Raw genomic sequence first — 17990 nt, 5'->3', positions numbered from 1 at the left:
CTATTGCAGTTGTCTGACAGACGGCGCCTAGGCAACTAACTCAAAGATTTCTGGGAGTAATACTTTTCTCTCTCTGAGAGAAAGTGCCTTGCCTCCAAGGGAGAGCCAGGATCTCTGAATCAGCTGGTTTTCTGACCCCCACAGTAAAGCACCTTACCTTTCTCTCCTGGGGAAATTGTGAGCAGCAGAGATGGTCGCAGCTGATGGGGTCCCCAAGAATTCCTTGGTGTCAGCTGGAGCGTGATCGGGTCGTGAGTTTGCTCAGCAGCACTCACAAGGTCCCATCTGGGGTCGCCAAAATGTTAGTGTTCAGGAACACACATAATCACAGAATGATTAAATGAAGGTGCTTTATTAAGAGCTCTGGGTGTTAGGGGTACACATACCCAAATCTGACCTGACTTGGTTTTGAGTTGAACATACTTTTATACTCTATCATTATATAACTTTCATATTAATTATTAAACTTACATTGTTCTATTGTATGCATTGTTTTTACCCAAGCATGGATTTCTTGTGATCCCCCTCAACCCCCTAACATTGTTCCTCATGTTCTTTAAACAATAATTATATCTAATCACATCTAACAATTGTATCATTCATCATATACCAATTACACAGGTGCAGTTTGACATGATCTTTAGCAAGTACAAGGCCTAACACTTGCCAGGACCTACTCTTCCCGGGCTCACCAAACCTAACTTTCTTTCTAAGTCCCCAAATTTTCTAAGATTTTAAAACCTTATACTATCAGAGTGACACTTGTCTTTACAAACAAGCTGTGAGTCTGCCGATAAAATGAAACTATCACTGAGAGATAACAGAAACAATGGGATGGATTCAACTGAAAGATGAAAGAGACACTGGGGAAACACCATAAAATTCCAACAGGGCTGAGAACTAAGAAGGAGATTATGCACTGGGGGGAGGGGGGATGGTATCTCAGGTATCATGTGTACCAGGAAGTCTGTACCTCTCAAATCCCTCAGCCTATGGGGAAAGGGAGAAGGGACGTACGGCCTGGAATTGGGATAAAAGGGAGGCTGCGCCCTCCAAAAATTAGAGAGATCCCAGGGGAATGCCCCATGGCCTCTCCCTTTATTTGAAAAAATTGAAAGCACTCCTCTATCTCCTTTTTGCATATAAACCTCTGGTGTTTGTGGATTAATTTTTTCTGACACTAACAATTAATATGAACTTCAAAACTACAAACCTAGGCAGTGCAGAATATGAAAAATATGAAAGCTAAAACTAAGGGCATCATAGCTGGAGGGGGGGGTGGAATTGAATAATTTTGGGGTGGGACTGAGTAGCATTCAGAGGCACTGAGAGGTCTTGAGGTGACAGATTGAAGTCCCTCATCTCTTTGAGTGCCAAGAAATGGAGACAACTCCAAATACCCCACAACCCCTAAATACTCTCAAGTAGCTCCCTGATTCCCAGTTTCTCTTGAAGCACTAGTAAAATGTGAGGTTTTAGGTGCCATTGATTAATTAGATGCCATTAATTTGTTGATTTTTACCCCAATTTAGTCTGTTCCAAAGGGATGAAGATGAATCTAAAGATAATTAGAACAAAACCAAAATGACCACCAGCCCAGTGTCTTCCCAACACAGATCACAGGGAACATGGGCCATCAGGGCTCTGCCCAATGTGGGTCCACTGATGGGGGATGGAGTTGGAGCAGCGCACGAAGCTCTTCCTGCACTTGGAGCACTCGCAGGGCTTCCCTTAGTGGTGCCTCCGTTTATGTCTGGTCAATTGAGAGCTGTCTGAGAAGTTCTTCCCACACTGGGGACACTCATAGGGCCTCTCCCCGGTGTGGATGCGTTTGTGGGTACTGAGGCTAGAGCTCTGGCTGAACCCCTTCCCACATTCGTCACACTTATAAGGCCTCTCCCCAGTGTGGATGCGCCGGTGGGTGATGAGGTGGGAGTTTTGCTTGAAGCGCTCCCCACAGTCAGGGCAGCGGAAGGGCCTCTCATCCGTGTGAATCTGCTGGTGCCTGAGGAACTGGAAGCTGGTCTGAAACCTCTTCCCACATTCTGGACACTCGTAGGGCCTCTCCCCAGTGTGGATCATCTGATGGATGGTCAGTTGGGACCTCCGGCTGAAGCTCTTCCCACATTCCTCACATTCATAGGGACATTCCCCGGAGTGGGTCCTCTGGTGGCGGATCAGGTGGGACCTCCGGCTGAAGCTCTTCCCACATTCCCCACACTTGAAGGGCCTCTCCCCAGTGTGGATGCGCCGGTGAATGGCGAGGGTGGAGCTGTGCTTGAAGCCCTCCCCACAGTCGGGGCAGCGGAAGGGCCTCTCCTCTGTGTGAATCCTCTGGTGCACGAGGAGACTGGAGCTGATCCGAAAACTCTTTCCACACTCGGAACACTCGTAGGGCCTCTCCCCAGTATGGCTGCGCTGGTGGATGATGAGTTTGGAGTTAAAGCTGAAGCCCTTCCCACATTTCCCACACTTGTAGGGCCATTCCCCAGTGTGGATCATCTGGTGGCAGATCAGGCTGTTGCTCTGGCTGAAGCTCTTCCCACACTCCAAGCACTTGTAGCGCTTCTGCCCTTTGTGAAGCTGCTCATGGACCACCAGCTCAGAGCCCCGGCTGGATCTCCAGCCGCCTTCCCTGCAAAGGGTGGGTCTTTCCTTCTCAGAGCACCCTGGGATGGGTTTGGAGCTTCTCCTCCTGCGGGATCTCCGGGGCTTTTCCTCCCCATTGGATTCCTGCACTGTGGAACTGCTCAAATCAGCCTCTTCCACAAGGTTCTGCTGCAGGGATTTTTCCTCCCTGGTCTCCATCCTCAGCTCCTTGTCTGAGGGAGGAAGGACAAGGAGAGGATGGGATTTGCCTCTGTGACAGAGGGAAGGGGAAGGAGATCCCCCCAGTGCATCCCCGGCAGGACGGCCTCGGCAACAGGGTTGTCCTGCAGCTGGGGGCCATGCTGGGCTGGGAGATGGAGCAGGAGAGAGAGGGAAAGGGGCACTGACTTCCTCCTCACCTGCCTGGGTGTCCCGAGGCATCTTCCTCTTTCTTGCAGCCTTCCTCTCCATCCAGCCAAGGTTTGGCAATGGGAAATCCTGGTTTGGGGAAATACAAGGGATGAGGACATTGAGTTTGCAGGTCCCTCTGCCCGTGTTCATCTCTAGAAGTCATCGGACATCTGGGGTCCATAAAACCTCCAGAAAACACCAAGATTCAGCCTGAAAATGCCTCCCAGGAGTTCCCCATCTCTGGTCTCTCCTGTTTGGGGTTCAAGGGTTCCCCCCTGTCCCAGCTGCTGGGAGTCACGCTTGTACTGGGGATCACCTGTCTGCTCGGTCCCTGCCCTCCCCGGGCTGCTGAGAGTGCCAGGAATCCGAAAAGTTCCCCCTGTTTCCATCTCCCCACTTAAGGACGGTGGGACCCCCCAATATCCCCCCAAGTAGGATTTTCCACTCAGCTTTGGAGTTCCACATTCTCCAAACATCCCCCCCCCAAATAAACCCAACCCAGGGACCCCCCCAGGATATCTGGGCAAAGCTCCCGCTCCCCAGTCACCTGTGGGATGGTGGGTGATGATCGCACAGGTGGGGGACTATAAATTCAGGGAGTGCTGGACCTTGTAGTTCCTTCTCCTTTCCCTGATCCTCATTTGTCCCTCCTCCTCCTCCTGCTCCTCTTTCATCCCTCCTCCTCCTCCCCCAGGAGCAGTGACACCCTCAGTGCCCTGTTCCCGAGCCCCTCACAGCCCACAGCAGGAGCGGGGATGGAGCCGGGACAGGTCGGGATGGGCAGTGCGGGGCTCTCCACTGCTCCCACCCTCTGGGGACGGGGGGAACCCGGCCTGAGGAAAAGGAGAGGGAAACTGGGAAAACTGGGGGCTGCAGATCCAACCTGGGGCTGGCTGGAGACCCTGGCTGGGGACTGCCAGCCCTTGGGGCTCCTCTGGGGAGATGCAGGAGGGGGGAACACAGAGAGGGCTGGGGGATCCCAGGAGTGGCAGCAATGGCAGGGACTGGTTTGTACTGGGATCGTCCTGGCAGTGGCTGAGATTGCACTGGCTGTGTACTGACATCATCCTGGGATATCATACTGGGATCGTCCTGGCAGTGAGTAGCAGGCTGCAGGGGGCAATTGAGATCAGGTTGTCGGGAACTGGGATTATGCCCTGCGCTCCCCAGAACCCCGGCATCGCCCCCCATATGTCCCATAAGTCTCCCCCAAACCCTCCAGGATCCCCGAGTGCCCCCTCAGCGCTCGTTCAGGACCCCCCAAAGCCTCCCTGGATCACTGAATGCTCCCGACCCAACAGATGCCCCTTCCAGACACTGCTGGGAATTCATCTCCCATCATCCCAGAACACGGTTCCACGCCCAAACCTCCTGCCGTGCCCCACGCCCAAAAGAGCCCGGTTACAGCTCCCCAGGTTCCCCCAAGTGCTCCCGAGCCGTATACATTCGCCCCGAGGACCTGCAATCACAACTCGGACGGAAAAGTTCTCTCGGAGTGCTTCCCTGCACCGCCAAACGCGCCTTCCGAGCCACTTCCGGGACTACAGCTCCCATCATGCTCCGCGGCGCCCATAGAGTGCTATTCCAGCCATGACTCCATCTCCCGTCATGCCCCACGCCCCACCGGAATCCACTGGAGATGCGCCTATAACTCCCGTGATGCTCCGCGGCCCCATTAAACCGTATTATATCGGCGCCTACAACTCCCATCATCCCCCGCGACCCATAGATTCCCCGTTACAGTCTCGCAAGTGCCCGCCCGGACCCCGAAGGGCCCCCAGATTCACGTCCCTGACTTCCAAGAGCCCCCCTGGACGCTCAAGTGCTCCCCCAAACCATGAATTGTCCCACAGAATCCCTAAGTGCCCACCTGGCTCCCCCAGGTGTCCTCCAGACCACCAAGTTCTCTCTAAATTCCCTCCCCAGACACAAAACTGCCCCAAATGTTCCCCAGAAAAGTTTCTATGGACCCCAAAGTGGTCCCTTTTACCCTGTCTGAGAAAATTATTAAAAAATATGATTAAAGGACTAAAAATAGGTGTAATTAGCATAAGGAGGGAGAAATAGTGGTCAATTAATTAATGAAAGTGGAATTGTGTTACTTTGAACCAAGGACCGATAATGTTTTTAGTTGCTAAAAATGTATCAATTCTTTCATATAAATATAAAAATTAGGTTCTAAAAATATAGAACAATATTATAATAAAAATCAAAATTTATTTTTATTAATTAATTAGATTTTAATGATAAAGAAAAATTCTAAAGAGAAATGTTATCAATGTTTTGGGATGTCAGTCCCAGGTGGGCCATGTCAGACATGCTAAGGCTTGGGGTGAGGAGCAGGTTGTCCAAACAGGGGCAGCCTGCAAGGGATTCATTCTTCTCTGTGACCAGACTGCCTAAGGAGACATTCAGCATCAGGATTGTAAAGAGCAAATCCTGACCTCCTGGTCAGTACACAAAGATGTTTTACAGTTTGAACAGTAGAATGTTGTCACCGTAAGGTGCCTTCTTTGTTAATATAGCTCATATTGTGTCATGTTTGTTAAATACCAATATTGTTGTACCAACCTTCTTCGTTAAAATATTATTATAAATGAAATTAGAATTTTGACAACTAGGTCCCTTGACTTAATGGAAGTTTAATTAAAAATGAATACAATTTACTAATCTGAATAGTAATGTGGTATAAAAGAATACAGTTTTGTAAAATAATACAGTTTAATAAAAAATTAAAATTTATATATATAATCTACTAGTAATTAAGTATGATTAAAGCATAAGCAAAACCCACCAGGGTACGGAGGCTTCCCACCCTGCCTCACCTTCAAAACAAAGCACTTCAAGCTAAACTCATATACTGCATGCTTACACATATTCATTAATGTTTCCTGCAAGTTTCCTCCTATTTCAAATTTTTCTGACTTAACATCACTTTTCTTCATGGCACATGCCTCACTTGTTGCAATGGGGTCTTCAGTCTTCTTTTGGTGGTCTTTTGGTGAAGGCTTCTCTTCTTCCTCATTGTCCTTTGGATAACCTTACAGGTTTGCGCGTGCCTACTAAGCCTTGTGTTATGTTAGTCTACTAATTAGCCTTATGTTTACTAATCTTTACGCCCAATGCCTAAATTTGTTCTAACTTTGATCCATCTCAAGGGCATTTGGTCTTGAGACACCATTTATCTTCTAAACTACATCCTGTACCTCAATTTTGACATGTAACATCTGCAGAGGGGTACATCTGCTTTGTAACACTGATTCTTGATTGTTTCTAATAATAACTTTAAGAACAGTTACAATTTAGTTAGCACAAACCAATTCCATTTATTACAACTGCAAATACCCCTTATGCACCTTTTTATTGGTTTCCATGCTAACGGCCTTGCTTTCTTCCTTGCTATGGATAAACTTCTATTTTCTCTATTTCTTTTTTTGCTACCTCAATTGTTTGGCCTGCAGACCAGTTGCTAAGCCCATCCACATTCAGCTCTTAGTCTTCAGAGGGAAACTTTGAGCACAGTGAGAATCTCCCAGTGTGCAAGAGGGTCCCTGTGTACCAGCTGCAGCTGGGGCCTCAGCCATCTCCTCTCTCAACAGCTTCCCCACTGCAGCTTCACAGGAAAGGCCAACACCTCCCTCAGGGACACCTGCACCACACATTTCACATCTCCATGCCCATACGTGATGTCCCTGTCACAGCTGCATTACCAGCTTTCTGCTGTGCAGATGCTGCCACCACCCACAGCAAGGCCCTGTGTCCCTGAAGGGACCCGCCCTGCTCTGTGGCCTGGACTGAAGGTGCTTCCTGCCAGGGCAGGGCCTGACACAGCTCTTCTGTTCCAATAAAGAGATGGAGCTGTCACCCCAGTGTCTGGCTGGTACCACCAGCAAAGCCCACACAGCACCAGCCCTGGCTGAGCTCCATGTCCAGGAGCAGGCAGGGCTGACCACGGTGTGGGCAGGCAGGAGCCAGGCAGGGGCTGCTGTGACCAGCAGCGGGGCCCCGAGGGGCTGGGGGAGTCTGTGTTGAGTGTCCCTGGGCTGAGGGCACATTTCCTTCAGTGGCATCACCTGGGCCTGGACCTCCTCCAGTGCCATGCCCAGGAAAAGAGGCAACCACCAAGAGCATCTCATGGGACAGAACATGACCAGCAATGTCAGCAGGCAAAACCAAGGTTTTGTTTGGCAATGACCCTTTGATGAAGTCAAAGATTTACAATCAGTCCAGTACAGATTGGAGTACAGATGGGAGTACACTCGGGGGGGTACAGCCAAGGCCATGAGGTCACAGCAGTCTCTGGGGTGACAGCAGGCTGAGGTGACAGCAGGCTCTGAGGTCACAGAGGTCCCAGAGCCCCGTGGTTGCACAGCACCACAAGGACCGAGCAGTCAGTCCTTGACCACGACTGTTGTGGCAGCAGCGGCGGCGGCAGCAGCGGTGCTGACATTGGGACAGCGGTGTCAGGACAGTGGTGGCAGCAAGAGCTGCAGGACTGGCAGTGGGCAAGGCACCATGGCCTTTGCTCTGCACCTCCTCCTCCTGCTCCTCCTGGCAGTGGCCCTGCCTGACAGGGCTGCCCAGGCTGCTCCATGGCAAGCACAGGGAGCAGGTGAGCCCACGGCCTGGCTTCCCTTTCCTGAGACAGCACTTCCTTCTCCCTGGGAAGCATTGGGGATGGTTTTCCGCAGGGCTTCAGGGAGGGTTTCCTCTGTGGGAGGGAGAGAGTCCCCAGAGCCCCTGGGCTGGTCCTGCTGCCTCTCCAGGAATTTTGCACAGGGCCTGCAAATAGGGTGGAGAGTGACCAGAGCCAGCCTAGAGCTCCCCAGGCCCCTCTGCATCTTTGGCCATGTCCATTGACATCTGGCTCCCATGGCCTTACCTGACTCCCTTGCAGTGCCCAGTTCCCTAAGGCAGAAGGGGATCCCATCTCACCATGGAATGGTTCTTATCTGTGCTCCCTTCTAGACTGGGATGGTGACATGGGGCATCTGGAAGCCCCGGGACATGACGGTTTGAGACCCATGGAGAATGCTGGAGGCAAGTTCTCAATGTCCCTTTCCGCTCAGTATAATCAGTGTCAATGTGGCAAGAACTTACTCACGTGCCACTTCACTTAAGAATCTGAAGGCTGATGGATTCTGGAACCCTCGCTCTGCTCCGTTCTGGAGCCCTGAGTGATCCCACAGCATTGCTGTCAGTGGGAGGAAGGAGCATTTAACTATCAATCTTCTTCCCATGTGCAATGCCCGTGTCACTTTCCGTGTGCTCTGTGCAGCTACAAGGAAGATCAGAGAGGAAGGGGCCGGGCCCAGGGCTGTGCCCCGGGGCTGTGCCTTGTGTGGCTCCTTTGCCAGCCCCAGGGAGCCTGAGGATCTTCTACAGTGCCATGGGAACTCTTCTGTCCTGCCTTTCTTTGCAGCCAAGCCTCTTGGTGAAGGTGATCTGGCTTCCCAACCCATATCCAGGACTGAGGCTCTGGGAGATGGTGAGGGTAGGTCAAGGCCTTTCCCCCTGGGAGAGCTGCCAGCTCAGAGCCCAAAGCTCAGCCAGGGCAGCATCGCTGAAGGTGCCAGGACAGAGCTGTGCACGTGTGTGCCCTCGCCCTGCGTGATCCCCTCACCGCTCCTGCAGCTCAGTGCTGCCTTTGCAGATCAGCAGACATGACAGAAGCTTCTGTGGCTGTTGAGTTACAGGTGTGTCTGCAGGGAGGACTTTCCAGGCTCCTGGGCTGGATGCTGCACGCAAGCCCAGCTCCCATTGCAGGGGTGAGTATTGTGTCCTTGCTGATCGCACAAGCTGAACCCTGATATTTTAGGATCTATTCCTGGGAAATGGATATATATTTTTTTATAAGGTCCTCCAAGAGGAAAGAACAAAGGTACAGGACACCGGAAACCCCATGAGCCATCCAATACCATGCAGCAAATGCTGAAGGAAATGCTGCAGGGAGGACAAGGTGGGTCCATGTCCCTCAGCCTTCTCCTGACACTCAGCAGCCGGGGGCTTTCTCTGCACATCTGGTCACACCGTGCCCAGCACGGCAGGAAGTGATCCATGGCAGCCTTGCTGCCCCACTGCTGCTTTCATGGCCTGCAGGGCTGTTTCCCAGCCTGGCCTGGCTGCAGCTTCTCCCCAGCCTCTGCAGGAAGGCATTTGGCATCAGCTGACAGGGAGCCCAAATTGCAGCATGGGCCATGCACATCCTGAGATCCCCTGAAATATCCTGGTCTTGGGCTAGATCAGGTGTAGGGGCTGTTTGGAGGAGGGAGGGCTCTGGCCAATCCCATAAGTTTATATGATTTCCTAATCCTTATGCATGACCTCGACTAGTATCACATAATGATGACACCACTTCCCTGAAAGAGGAATGGTTCCATCCAATCCAGCTATCACTTTTCCTTTCTCCAGAGATGAACCCAAAGGCTGTGCTGAAGGCAGCGTTTCCCGGAGGAAGCAGTGGCTCCTGGGCAGCCTCTGCTGCAGGAAGGGAGGCCATGCCAGGCACAGCCCCAGGAGGTAATTGCTGTGCCTCTGGGCCTGAACCCTGCTGAGGCTTGAGCTGTAAATATCTGCTGCTTGGCAGTGCCTGCCTTTCAGGGATGTTGCACAGAGCATGGAAAAGGTGTTGAGAGTGTCCAGGGCCAGCCCGGAGCTCCCCAGGCCCCTCTGCAGCTTTGGCCATGTCCATTGACATCTGGCTCCCATGGCCTTCCCTTACCCCCTTGAAGTGCCCAGTTCCCTAAGGCAGAAAGGGGTCCCAGCTCACCATGGAATGGTTCTGATCTGTGCTCCCTTCTAGATTGGGATCGTGACATGGAGCATCTGAAAGCCCTGGCACATAATGGTTTGAGACCCATGGAGAATGCTGGAGGCAAGTTCTCTATGTCCATTTCTGCACAGAATTATCAGTGTGAGTGTGGCAAGAGCTCACTCTCATGCCATTTCCCTTAAGAATCTGAAGGCTGATGGATTCTGGAAACTTCGCTCTGCTCCGTTCTGGAGCCCTGAGTGATCCCACAGCATTGCTGTCAGTGGGAGGAAGGAGCATTTAACTATCAATCTTCTTCCACTGTGCAATGCCAGTGTCTCCTTCCGTGTGCTCTGTGCAGCTACAAGGAAGATCAGAGAGGAAGGGGCCGGGCCCAGGGCTGTGCCCCAGGGCTGTGCCTTGTGTGGCTCCTTTGCCAGCCCCAGGGAGACTGAGCTGCTCCTGTTGCTGCTGCCAAGCCCTGGCCCTGCCTGGGGCGCAGTTCAGAGCTGCTGGCAGCTCCAGGGAGGCCTTTCTCCCCTGACTGCAATGCAAGGGGCTTCTTCTATCCCAGTTTGGGCCCACTGCAGGCACCTTGTCCCCCTGCTCCTGCCCCTGAGTGGAAGGCAGAGAGGAGGGAGTGCCTTGGAGGGCACCAGTCACCCAGGTGCACTCACTGCTACTCTGGACTGATGGAGAAATGGAACTACTTTCCATTAAGGTCCTCCAAGATGGAAGAACAAAGAGATAGAAGACAAAAATTCCCTGGAGGCATCCCAACTTCTGGACAGGATGCTGAGTGATCTGGAGAGACGCCGTGGTGGGTTCATGTCCCTCAGCCTTCTCCTGACACTCAGCAGCCAGGGGCACATCTGGACACGCCGTGCCCGGCACAGCACGAAGGGATCCATGGCAGCCTTGCTGCCCCACTGCTGCTTTCATGGCCTGCAGGGCTGTTTCCCAGCCTGGCCTGGCTGCAGCTTCTCCCCAGTCCCTGTAGGAAGGCATTTGGCATCAGATGACAGGGAGCCCAAACTGCAGCATGGGCCATGCACACCCTGAGATCCCCTGATATTTCCTGGTCTTGGGCTAGATCAGGTGTAGGGGCTGTTTGGAGGAGGGAGGGCCCTGGCCCAGCCCCAATAACCTGGATATTTTCCTGACCCTTATCCATGACTTTGACAAGTATTGCCTCCTGAAGATACCACCTCCCCTAATGGTGAGCAGTTCTATCTTATCCAGCTGTCCTTTTTCCTTTCTCAAGTGCTGGAGCAGATGTTTGTGCAGATGATGGCATATGCTAGAGGAAGGAATGGCCCTGTGCCAGCTCCTGATGCAGGAAAGGAGGAGATGCCAGGCCCAGGCACAGGAGGTAATTGCTGTGCTGGGCTCTCCCTCGGCAGGGCTGTGTGCCAGCAGCTCTTCCCTCAGGGCCTGCATGGCCTGGCAGCAGCCAAAGCTGGAGGTGCCGCGGCTTCCAGGCCTCTGGAGCTCATTCCCAGCCCCTGGGAATCGGGACTTGTGCACCAACATCTCTCCCCCAGCAGCTGCTCCTGGAGCTGGCCCTAAGCATCCAGAGGCCCAAGACACAGGAGCAGCCCAGAGTGGGAGCCCTGCCGTGAGCCCAGGGCCACAGCCAGCCCTGGCTCCCAACTGGGCAGAGGATGCACTGGCCCCTTACAGGGCCTAGCTCTGTCCCCTTGGGCTGGGGGAGCTGTCACAGAGCAGGGAGGGTCAGGGGTGGCAGTGGCTGCTCAGGGATGGGTTTGGCCCATGTCCCTGGAAGGAGCCACTGCCCAAGCAGCTGTGCTGTCCCAGGCTCTGCTCTCGGCCTTCTGGGCTTTGTTGGGTGGCACAGCCTGTGCCAAGGGGTGGCAAGGTGCCTGCAGGCCCCAGCTCTGGGGGAAACAGAGAATGTCCTGGCCATATCCAGTGTGCTGCCAGCTCAGCAATGGAGCACAGCACAGGCTCACACTGCCCATTGCTCCCACAGATGCGCTTGGCAAGTCCAGTATAAATGCTGAGAATCCACCGAGCACCCCAAGAGTGTTCTGCCCGCAGGATGTGCGCAAGTCCTGCATGATAGGCACAGCAGTGACACTGTTCACAGTGCCACTTTCCATGGTCCTGTGCTATGTTGGATTCCGGTGGTGGAAGGACAAGAAACAGTAAGTTGTTGTTCATCTCCACCCTCCAGCTTCTTGAAAGGCTGCTCATAGTCAGGAAACATTCCCAGTGAGGCTGCTGTGCACTTGTGGGTAATCAGTGGTTGCCCAAATAACTCTGCTGAGAGTTCTGCTGCTGCCCAGGCCTTTCATTGGCCTCTTAATTGCTGGGCCTTGTCCTGGGGAGCCCGCTGGGGCTGCAGCCAGTGCTGGCTCCCACTGAGGCTGCCTGGCCAAGAGTAGCCCCCGGAGCAGCAGGCAGAGGCAAAGCAAGGTGAGCAGGAGAAAGAGCGGGGACGAGATTGCCCTTGAAAAGCAGAGGTGCTCTGGGGCCCGCTCCTGGCCAAGGACCCTGCCCAGAGCCATCCCCTGCTTGCTTGGGGCCTTGAGGGGCAGCTGTCCAGCTGGGCCAAGCTGTGCCAGCAGCTCCAGCGGTGCTGGGGAGCCTTGGCCGCTCTGGGCCCTGCTGTGCAGGAGGGTCCCTGAGTGCCCATGGCAGCTGGGGGCCTCAGCCACCTCCTCTCTCCACAGTCACCCTGCTGCAGCTCCAGCATACCAGCCAAGAAGGTGTGATTCTCCCTTGCCCCCAGGGAGCCCAGAGACTGCCTCGTTCGACAGCTCTCAGATGTGGCCTCAGAAGCAGGAGTCGACCTGGAAAGCAGAGCACCAGCACTCCGTGCCTCCCCCACGGCCCCCCAGCCCGGCTGTGAAGAGGAAGCCCCCTGAGATTCCCCCACCTCCTCCCCTCCCGAGCCAGCCACCCTGGTCCAGCTAGGACTGAAAGTGGGACAGCCATGGCAGGGCTTGGGCCACCAGCAGCTTGGGGCATCTGCTCTTGGCTTCAAATAACACATTACCTGTGGGTAACAGCCAGAGGCACTTTTCCTACTCTTTTACCTTTAGTGGGAAGGGCTGAAGATTCTTCCCATGCCCTGTCTTATCCCTTTTGATTTTCATACAGCTGGGTGCTGGCTGAACCTTTACAAAGAACTTTATTTATTTACACTTCATGTTTTACCCCACCTACCAAGGAAAAAAAAAATAAAAATAAAAGATTTCTTCAGTTTAGACTTCATTTTTAATGTGGTTGGGCCACTCAAATTTTGAGCAATTAATTTTCCATGGTGCCTCTTCCCTTTTCCTTCCTATCTACAAAAAGTTCATCTGGACATGAAAATCAACAGAATTACTGAGATTCACCTCAAAGCCCAGAGGAGAATCTCACACAAAATATTCTCCCTGTATACTGCACAACAAGAAATATTCAGAGGAAAATACCGTGTCACCTGAGGCTCCTGGAACTCCCAGAATCCTGAGCCTGCAGAGGAGGCAAACAGCCCTGGCAGAGGCTGAGGGGAATTCTCCTCAGACTCCTCAGAAAGTGTGTCACTTCAGGAGGGGAAAGCTTTTAAACCTTTGCCTTACCTTCCTCCTGTGCTAAAATGTAAGGCTCCTCCTGAGAAAATACTGAGCTACAAACAATTCTCCATTCCTCAACAAAGCTACTCAGGTGCTCAACTTACAGAGCAAAACTAAATGTGGTCAGAAATTTCCCATCAAAGCCCATTTGCAGAGAAACCCCACCATATGTGAGCAAATCTTTATTAGCACTTCAGTTCACTCTAAAGATTGCCCCTTTTTTTTCCCCGAGAGAATATTAGAACCATTTGCTCTTGACAGGACTCCTTGGATGGCCCCCAGATCTGGCTCCTCACCACGCCCTGCCCGAGCTGTTCATGCAGCCAGGCAGCACCACCTGACTTTGCCACCCTTTTCAGGCCTTGGGCACGGCTGGTCCCACGGTCCCCTCTGGTGCCACAGTCCCCTCTGGTGCCACAGTCCCCTCCGGTGTCACGGTCCCCTCCTGGTTCATGGTGTGTCCCTGCTGCTGGAGGAGCCCTGCTCGTGCTGCTGTGTTCAACAAGGCTAGTGCTACTTCCCAGCCAAAGAGACACTAAAGTCATTGCTTTGGCCAGCTCATTGGAATGAGTTCAACACTTCCTCACCTCTACCACAGATAAAAACCCACATACTCCTAAAACCCACATACCAGCAGCATAAAGTCACCTCATCTACAGAGGTGAGGAGGCCTGAGCAAACAGAAGGTCGGCTTTCAAGCACATTGGGTTCTTAATTTAGTGGAAGCACTCAGTTGTGCACAAGCCTTATTTGTCAAACTGGACTGTGCAATGCTATTCTCTTGCTCATATTAAAGAGGAGCCAGGGAGAAATTAGCTAAGAAACCAGAAACACTTGAGGCTCAGGCCTGGCACACAAATAGAGCAGGGTGGCACCTGCCCACTTTTCCCGCATCCCTTTTCCTGACAGACAAAGGCGGACGCGGCTCCACTGGGGGCACCATGGAAAGGCTTCTGATCTGTGCTCCCGTCTGGATTGATATCAGAACATGGATTATCTGGAAGCCCTGGCACATGACAGTTTGAGATCCATGGAGAATGCTGGAGGCAAGTTCTCAATGTCCCTTTCCACGTAGAACAATGAGTGTCAATGTGGCAAGAGCTCACTCACATGCCACCGCCTCTTGAAGATGCCACCTCCTGTAATGGTTAACAGTTCTATTGTTGTGATGTCTGCTTTGCTTGAATGGTTTCTCCAATTATTCCCCTAAGTCATTGGTTTGCTCCTAGTTTGTATCCTCCTACCCACCTATCAATCCAACCTGCCTCAAGCCCAGCCCTTGTTCTCTCATGTTCCCCATCTGTCATTACACCCATTTGTCAGTCTTCCCTTAGGCCAGCCTCCTACCTGAACCGCCCCTCTGGAAATCCCCTAATCCCCACTGGCCCATGTGACCCACTCTGCTCCCCTTGTTTCCCCTATTGTATTGTTGAATGGAACCTTCCACTCCTCCCATAGTTTCTTCCGATTGGTTAAAATTTTGTACCCTCCCTCTGGCCTCCCCCATATAAAAACCCACACTTAGTTGTGTTCTTGGTCTTCAGTCCCTGGATGCTCCAGTGGAGTAAAAGCCTTTGGAACCCATACTGGAGATCTCCTCCTCATCCTGGTCTCCACCGTGCGCCTACCAATATCCTCGTGCCGTGGAGCATTTGCTCTAAGCCGCACCTTGGGTCACCCCGCTCCCGAGTGTCACAATCCGCTAACACAAGTGGGAGTCATGAGAGGTTCGTTTGATCTCAGATTGCAAAAAGGACACCAAAGGATTTCAGTTTAAATCACATCAGCAGTAATGCGTCTTTATTTTAGTGCCAGCAACAAGGGTGATGCGATAGAGGACAGGGAGAGAGAGAGGGAGAGAGGGATAAAGAGGCAAAATGCAAGGAGAAAAAAGGGGGGGGGTGGGGTTATAGCTACCAACGGACAAGACAGGGTCGCCGGTGTCTTCTTCCATGGAGACATCTCTCTCAAAGAAAGTAACTTGGAAAAGTCATTTTTACAGTCTGTTTCAAAGCAAGGGGCAGCTGGCCAAGAGGTGGGGAAATTCCTCGGCTATTTTGATGAGACCCCTTGCTCTGGGAAGCAGGTGTAAGGTACAGAACAGGCCGCTCCTTACAAGTCCCTGCTCACCAGCAGGAATGAAGGCAGTGTACCTTGACAGCACAGCAAGCACTCCTGCAAACAATCACCTGGCAAGCTTCCACCTCAACCAGGCCAGAACCCCTGCACAAAGTCCCTTGGTGTCTTCAGGGTCTCGATCTCTGTTCTTGCAATGGTTATGAGGCAGATGAGGGAAACTGGACCGTTTCTTACAGGCCTCTGCCCATGTTTAGAGTTTGAACACTCCATCTCTCCATATTTTCTAATGAATTAAAGGGGATATTTTAGTGTATCATAGTCCATGTCCATGGCCTTACCAAAAGAACTTTCAGCCCCAATACTAAGGCATCTCCTCATTCTCCTTTCATCTGGGACTTGACTCCTTCTTTACTGACTTTGGCGTCTTCATGTTGTCTTCTACATGTCCTCACTCTGTCCTTTTCTCTCACCCAAGGGGAGGATCGAGGTCTGCAGGTCTCATCTGTGCACTGAAATAGTTAATATCTCACCCAGGCCTGCAAATGATCATGATGGTTTTTGCCTGGTCCAAAAGCAGTCACAGTGATGAATTTCAGGCTGCCCTGGAGCTGTGCAAAGATCTCAGGGGGCCCGGCCAGAACAGTCGTGGCTATTCTGCCCACATGGCTGGTCCCAGGCCCCTGCTTCCTTCAATTTCAGCTGCGGGCCGATGGCTTCCCCTCCCTGTGCCCGGCAGCCGCTGGGGCCGCGCGGGCCGTGGTGAAGGGGGCCTGGCGGAGCCCGGCTCGGTGCAGGCCAGGGTGGAGCAGGGCCAGCCTGACCAGCACCCAGTTAACTCTTCACAGCTGGAAACAACAGAGAGCTTTCCTCGGCTTGACTGTCTTTAAAATGTGGATTTCACAGAGGAGAATCCAGCTTCTAAATGGTTTCATAGGTTGTCAATTCTCAGAGCCAGCCAGCTATTGGTTTTGCTAAGCACAGAGGAAGCTCTTAGCAACCCCCTCCTAGAAAAATCATTTGCATGGGTGGCTTCTTCCCTCCTCACCAACTATCAACTAATACAAACCAGCACAGACACTCACGGTGGAACAGGAAGCAATTTTGAAGCAATTGTTTTAAAGCAAAATCAGTTATTGCACAGAGATTGATGTTACTCCCCCACACCACTGGAGAGACACAGTGACTCCACCACCTCCCCTCTGGCCAGCCCATTCCAATTCCCAATCAGCCTTTCTGTGAAGAACTCCTTCCTATTGTGAAAAACGAGGTTCACTCACTTAATAAATTATAAAAGGTTTAATATAAACAAAAAGACAATTAGGAGACAAAGACAATAAAGCAAAGGGTTAAAACAGCTGGGGTATCCTGGTGGGTTGCCAGGAACACACCTGATATCTTTGGAACACTCCCATTCTGCTGTGGGGTTTTAATGCATATTCATATTTTTCCAAAAAGTATTTTTCATGTCTACGCCCTGAATCTGCCTTTTTAGAGCATGTGTCTTACAGATTTTATTTCCCTTTAGCACATTTTTATTTGGTCTGGGCTTCCTTCTTCTGCAGGTGGTCAGTGTTGATAGCAGCCTGGGCCCCATCATTTGTTTCCTGGAGCTTATCTTGCTTTGCACAGACAGGACATTGCCCTAACGTCCAAAATTCTTCTTGACCTATGCCTAAAACTTGCTAGCAGGAGAAAAAGACATTGCAAAAGCATAGAACATACAGCATTCATCTTAATACTTGCAAAAGCCAGTATCACAACATGGATTTATAACAAGGTACCCTTTATTGTCCACTGTATTTTTGATCTAGTAGTGGCTCTTTTTGTTTTGTCCTATGTACTAAGTGGTCTGTTTAAAGTCTGATGTCTGTTAATCCTTTGTCAATTCAATAAAGAATTCATTTTATAATAAACACAATCAGCCATTCTTAAGAACTTGTGAATGAGTGACATTTGGGGTGCAGGCTGCCTCAAAATGAGCTGCTGCCACAAAGCTGAGACAAAGGCAGAACTTGTCTAAACTTGTCTCCATTTGTAACAGCAGAGCCCAAACAGAGGCGGAGGAAGAAGGAGCAGGAGCTGTTTTGTGGCCATGCCCAAGAGAGACTGGAAGGATGCCCTCCCTCTGGTCTCACTTGCTTGGCTTTCTGACAGGCTCTGAGGCAGGGGCTGCAGTTCCTCAGTTGTGGGGCCCAGAACCAAAGCCGGGATCCCGGCACTGCCTGACAGCGCTCCGGACGCCGGCACGGTTGTGCGTCCGAGTCTCGGCCATTGTGCTGCTGCTTCATTTGCTCTTAGACACACCCACAGCTCCCTGTTAAGCCCAGATGCTCTCTGGTTCTGCCCTCTTCCTGATCCTGAGCAGGGATGGAGCATTACTGTGCTTTCAGGAAGCTATTCTTGAAAGCCTCAGGCATTCTAAGCTCCTTTGCTGTCTGTGGATGCTTGACACAGAACCCCACACAGTGGGGTTCAGGACATACTCAGCTTGGCTCTTCCAAAATCCAAGGCTCAGGGTGCTCAGCAAGACCTTTAACTCCACAATGTTGTGGAACTGGACCTTCAGCACAGGGACC

At 51.9% G+C, this 17990-nt stretch overlaps 2 protein-coding genes across 3 annotated transcripts; one reads left to right on the top strand and one right to left on the bottom strand.

Annotated features, from left to right (window-relative positions):
- Positions 1–339: 339 nt before the first annotated feature.
- LOC111944227 (uncharacterized) lies at positions 340–4605 on the bottom strand. Its single transcript, XM_023946995.2, has 2 exons — positions 3009–4605; positions 340–2822 (listed from the first exon to the last, which is right to left on the bottom strand). Exons 1-2 carry the CDS (start codon positions 3148–3150, stop codon positions 1732–1734), a joined length of 1233 nt encoding a protein of 410 aa, XP_023802763.2. The 5' UTR covers positions 3151–4605; the 3' UTR covers positions 340–1731.
- Positions 4606–7385: 2780 nt separating this feature from the next.
- Positions 7386–12992, top strand: LOC147646930 (uncharacterized). 2 transcript variants are annotated; one of them, XM_086872810.1, is made up of 10 exons: positions 7396–7612; positions 7969–8040; positions 8423–8494; positions 8697–8768; positions 8858–8959; positions 9412–9519; positions 9803–10571; positions 11016–11123; positions 11745–11919; positions 12448–12992. In XM_086872810.1, exons 1-7 carry the CDS (start codon positions 7516–7518, stop codon positions 9952–9954), a joined length of 675 nt encoding a protein of 224 aa, XP_086728936.1. In that variant the 5' UTR covers positions 7396–7515; the 3' UTR covers positions 9955–10571; positions 11016–11123; positions 11745–11919; positions 12448–12992. The 2 variants fall into 2 exon arrangements, with proteins under 2 accessions (XP_086728938.1, XP_086728936.1); XM_086872812.1 differs by having other exon boundaries at positions 7386–7612; positions 9412–10571.
- The last annotated feature ends 4998 nt before the right edge of the window (positions 12993–17990 follow it).

Source organism: Cyanistes caeruleus, unplaced genomic scaffold (assembly GCF_971803275.1).
Source record: "Cyanistes caeruleus unplaced genomic scaffold, bCyaCae1.hap1.1 HAP1_SCAFFOLD_76, whole genome shotgun sequence".
Lineage (NCBI taxonomy): Eukaryota > Metazoa > Chordata > Aves > Passeriformes > Paridae > Cyanistes > Cyanistes caeruleus.
This window is presented reverse-complemented; position numbering and strand designations above follow the sequence as displayed.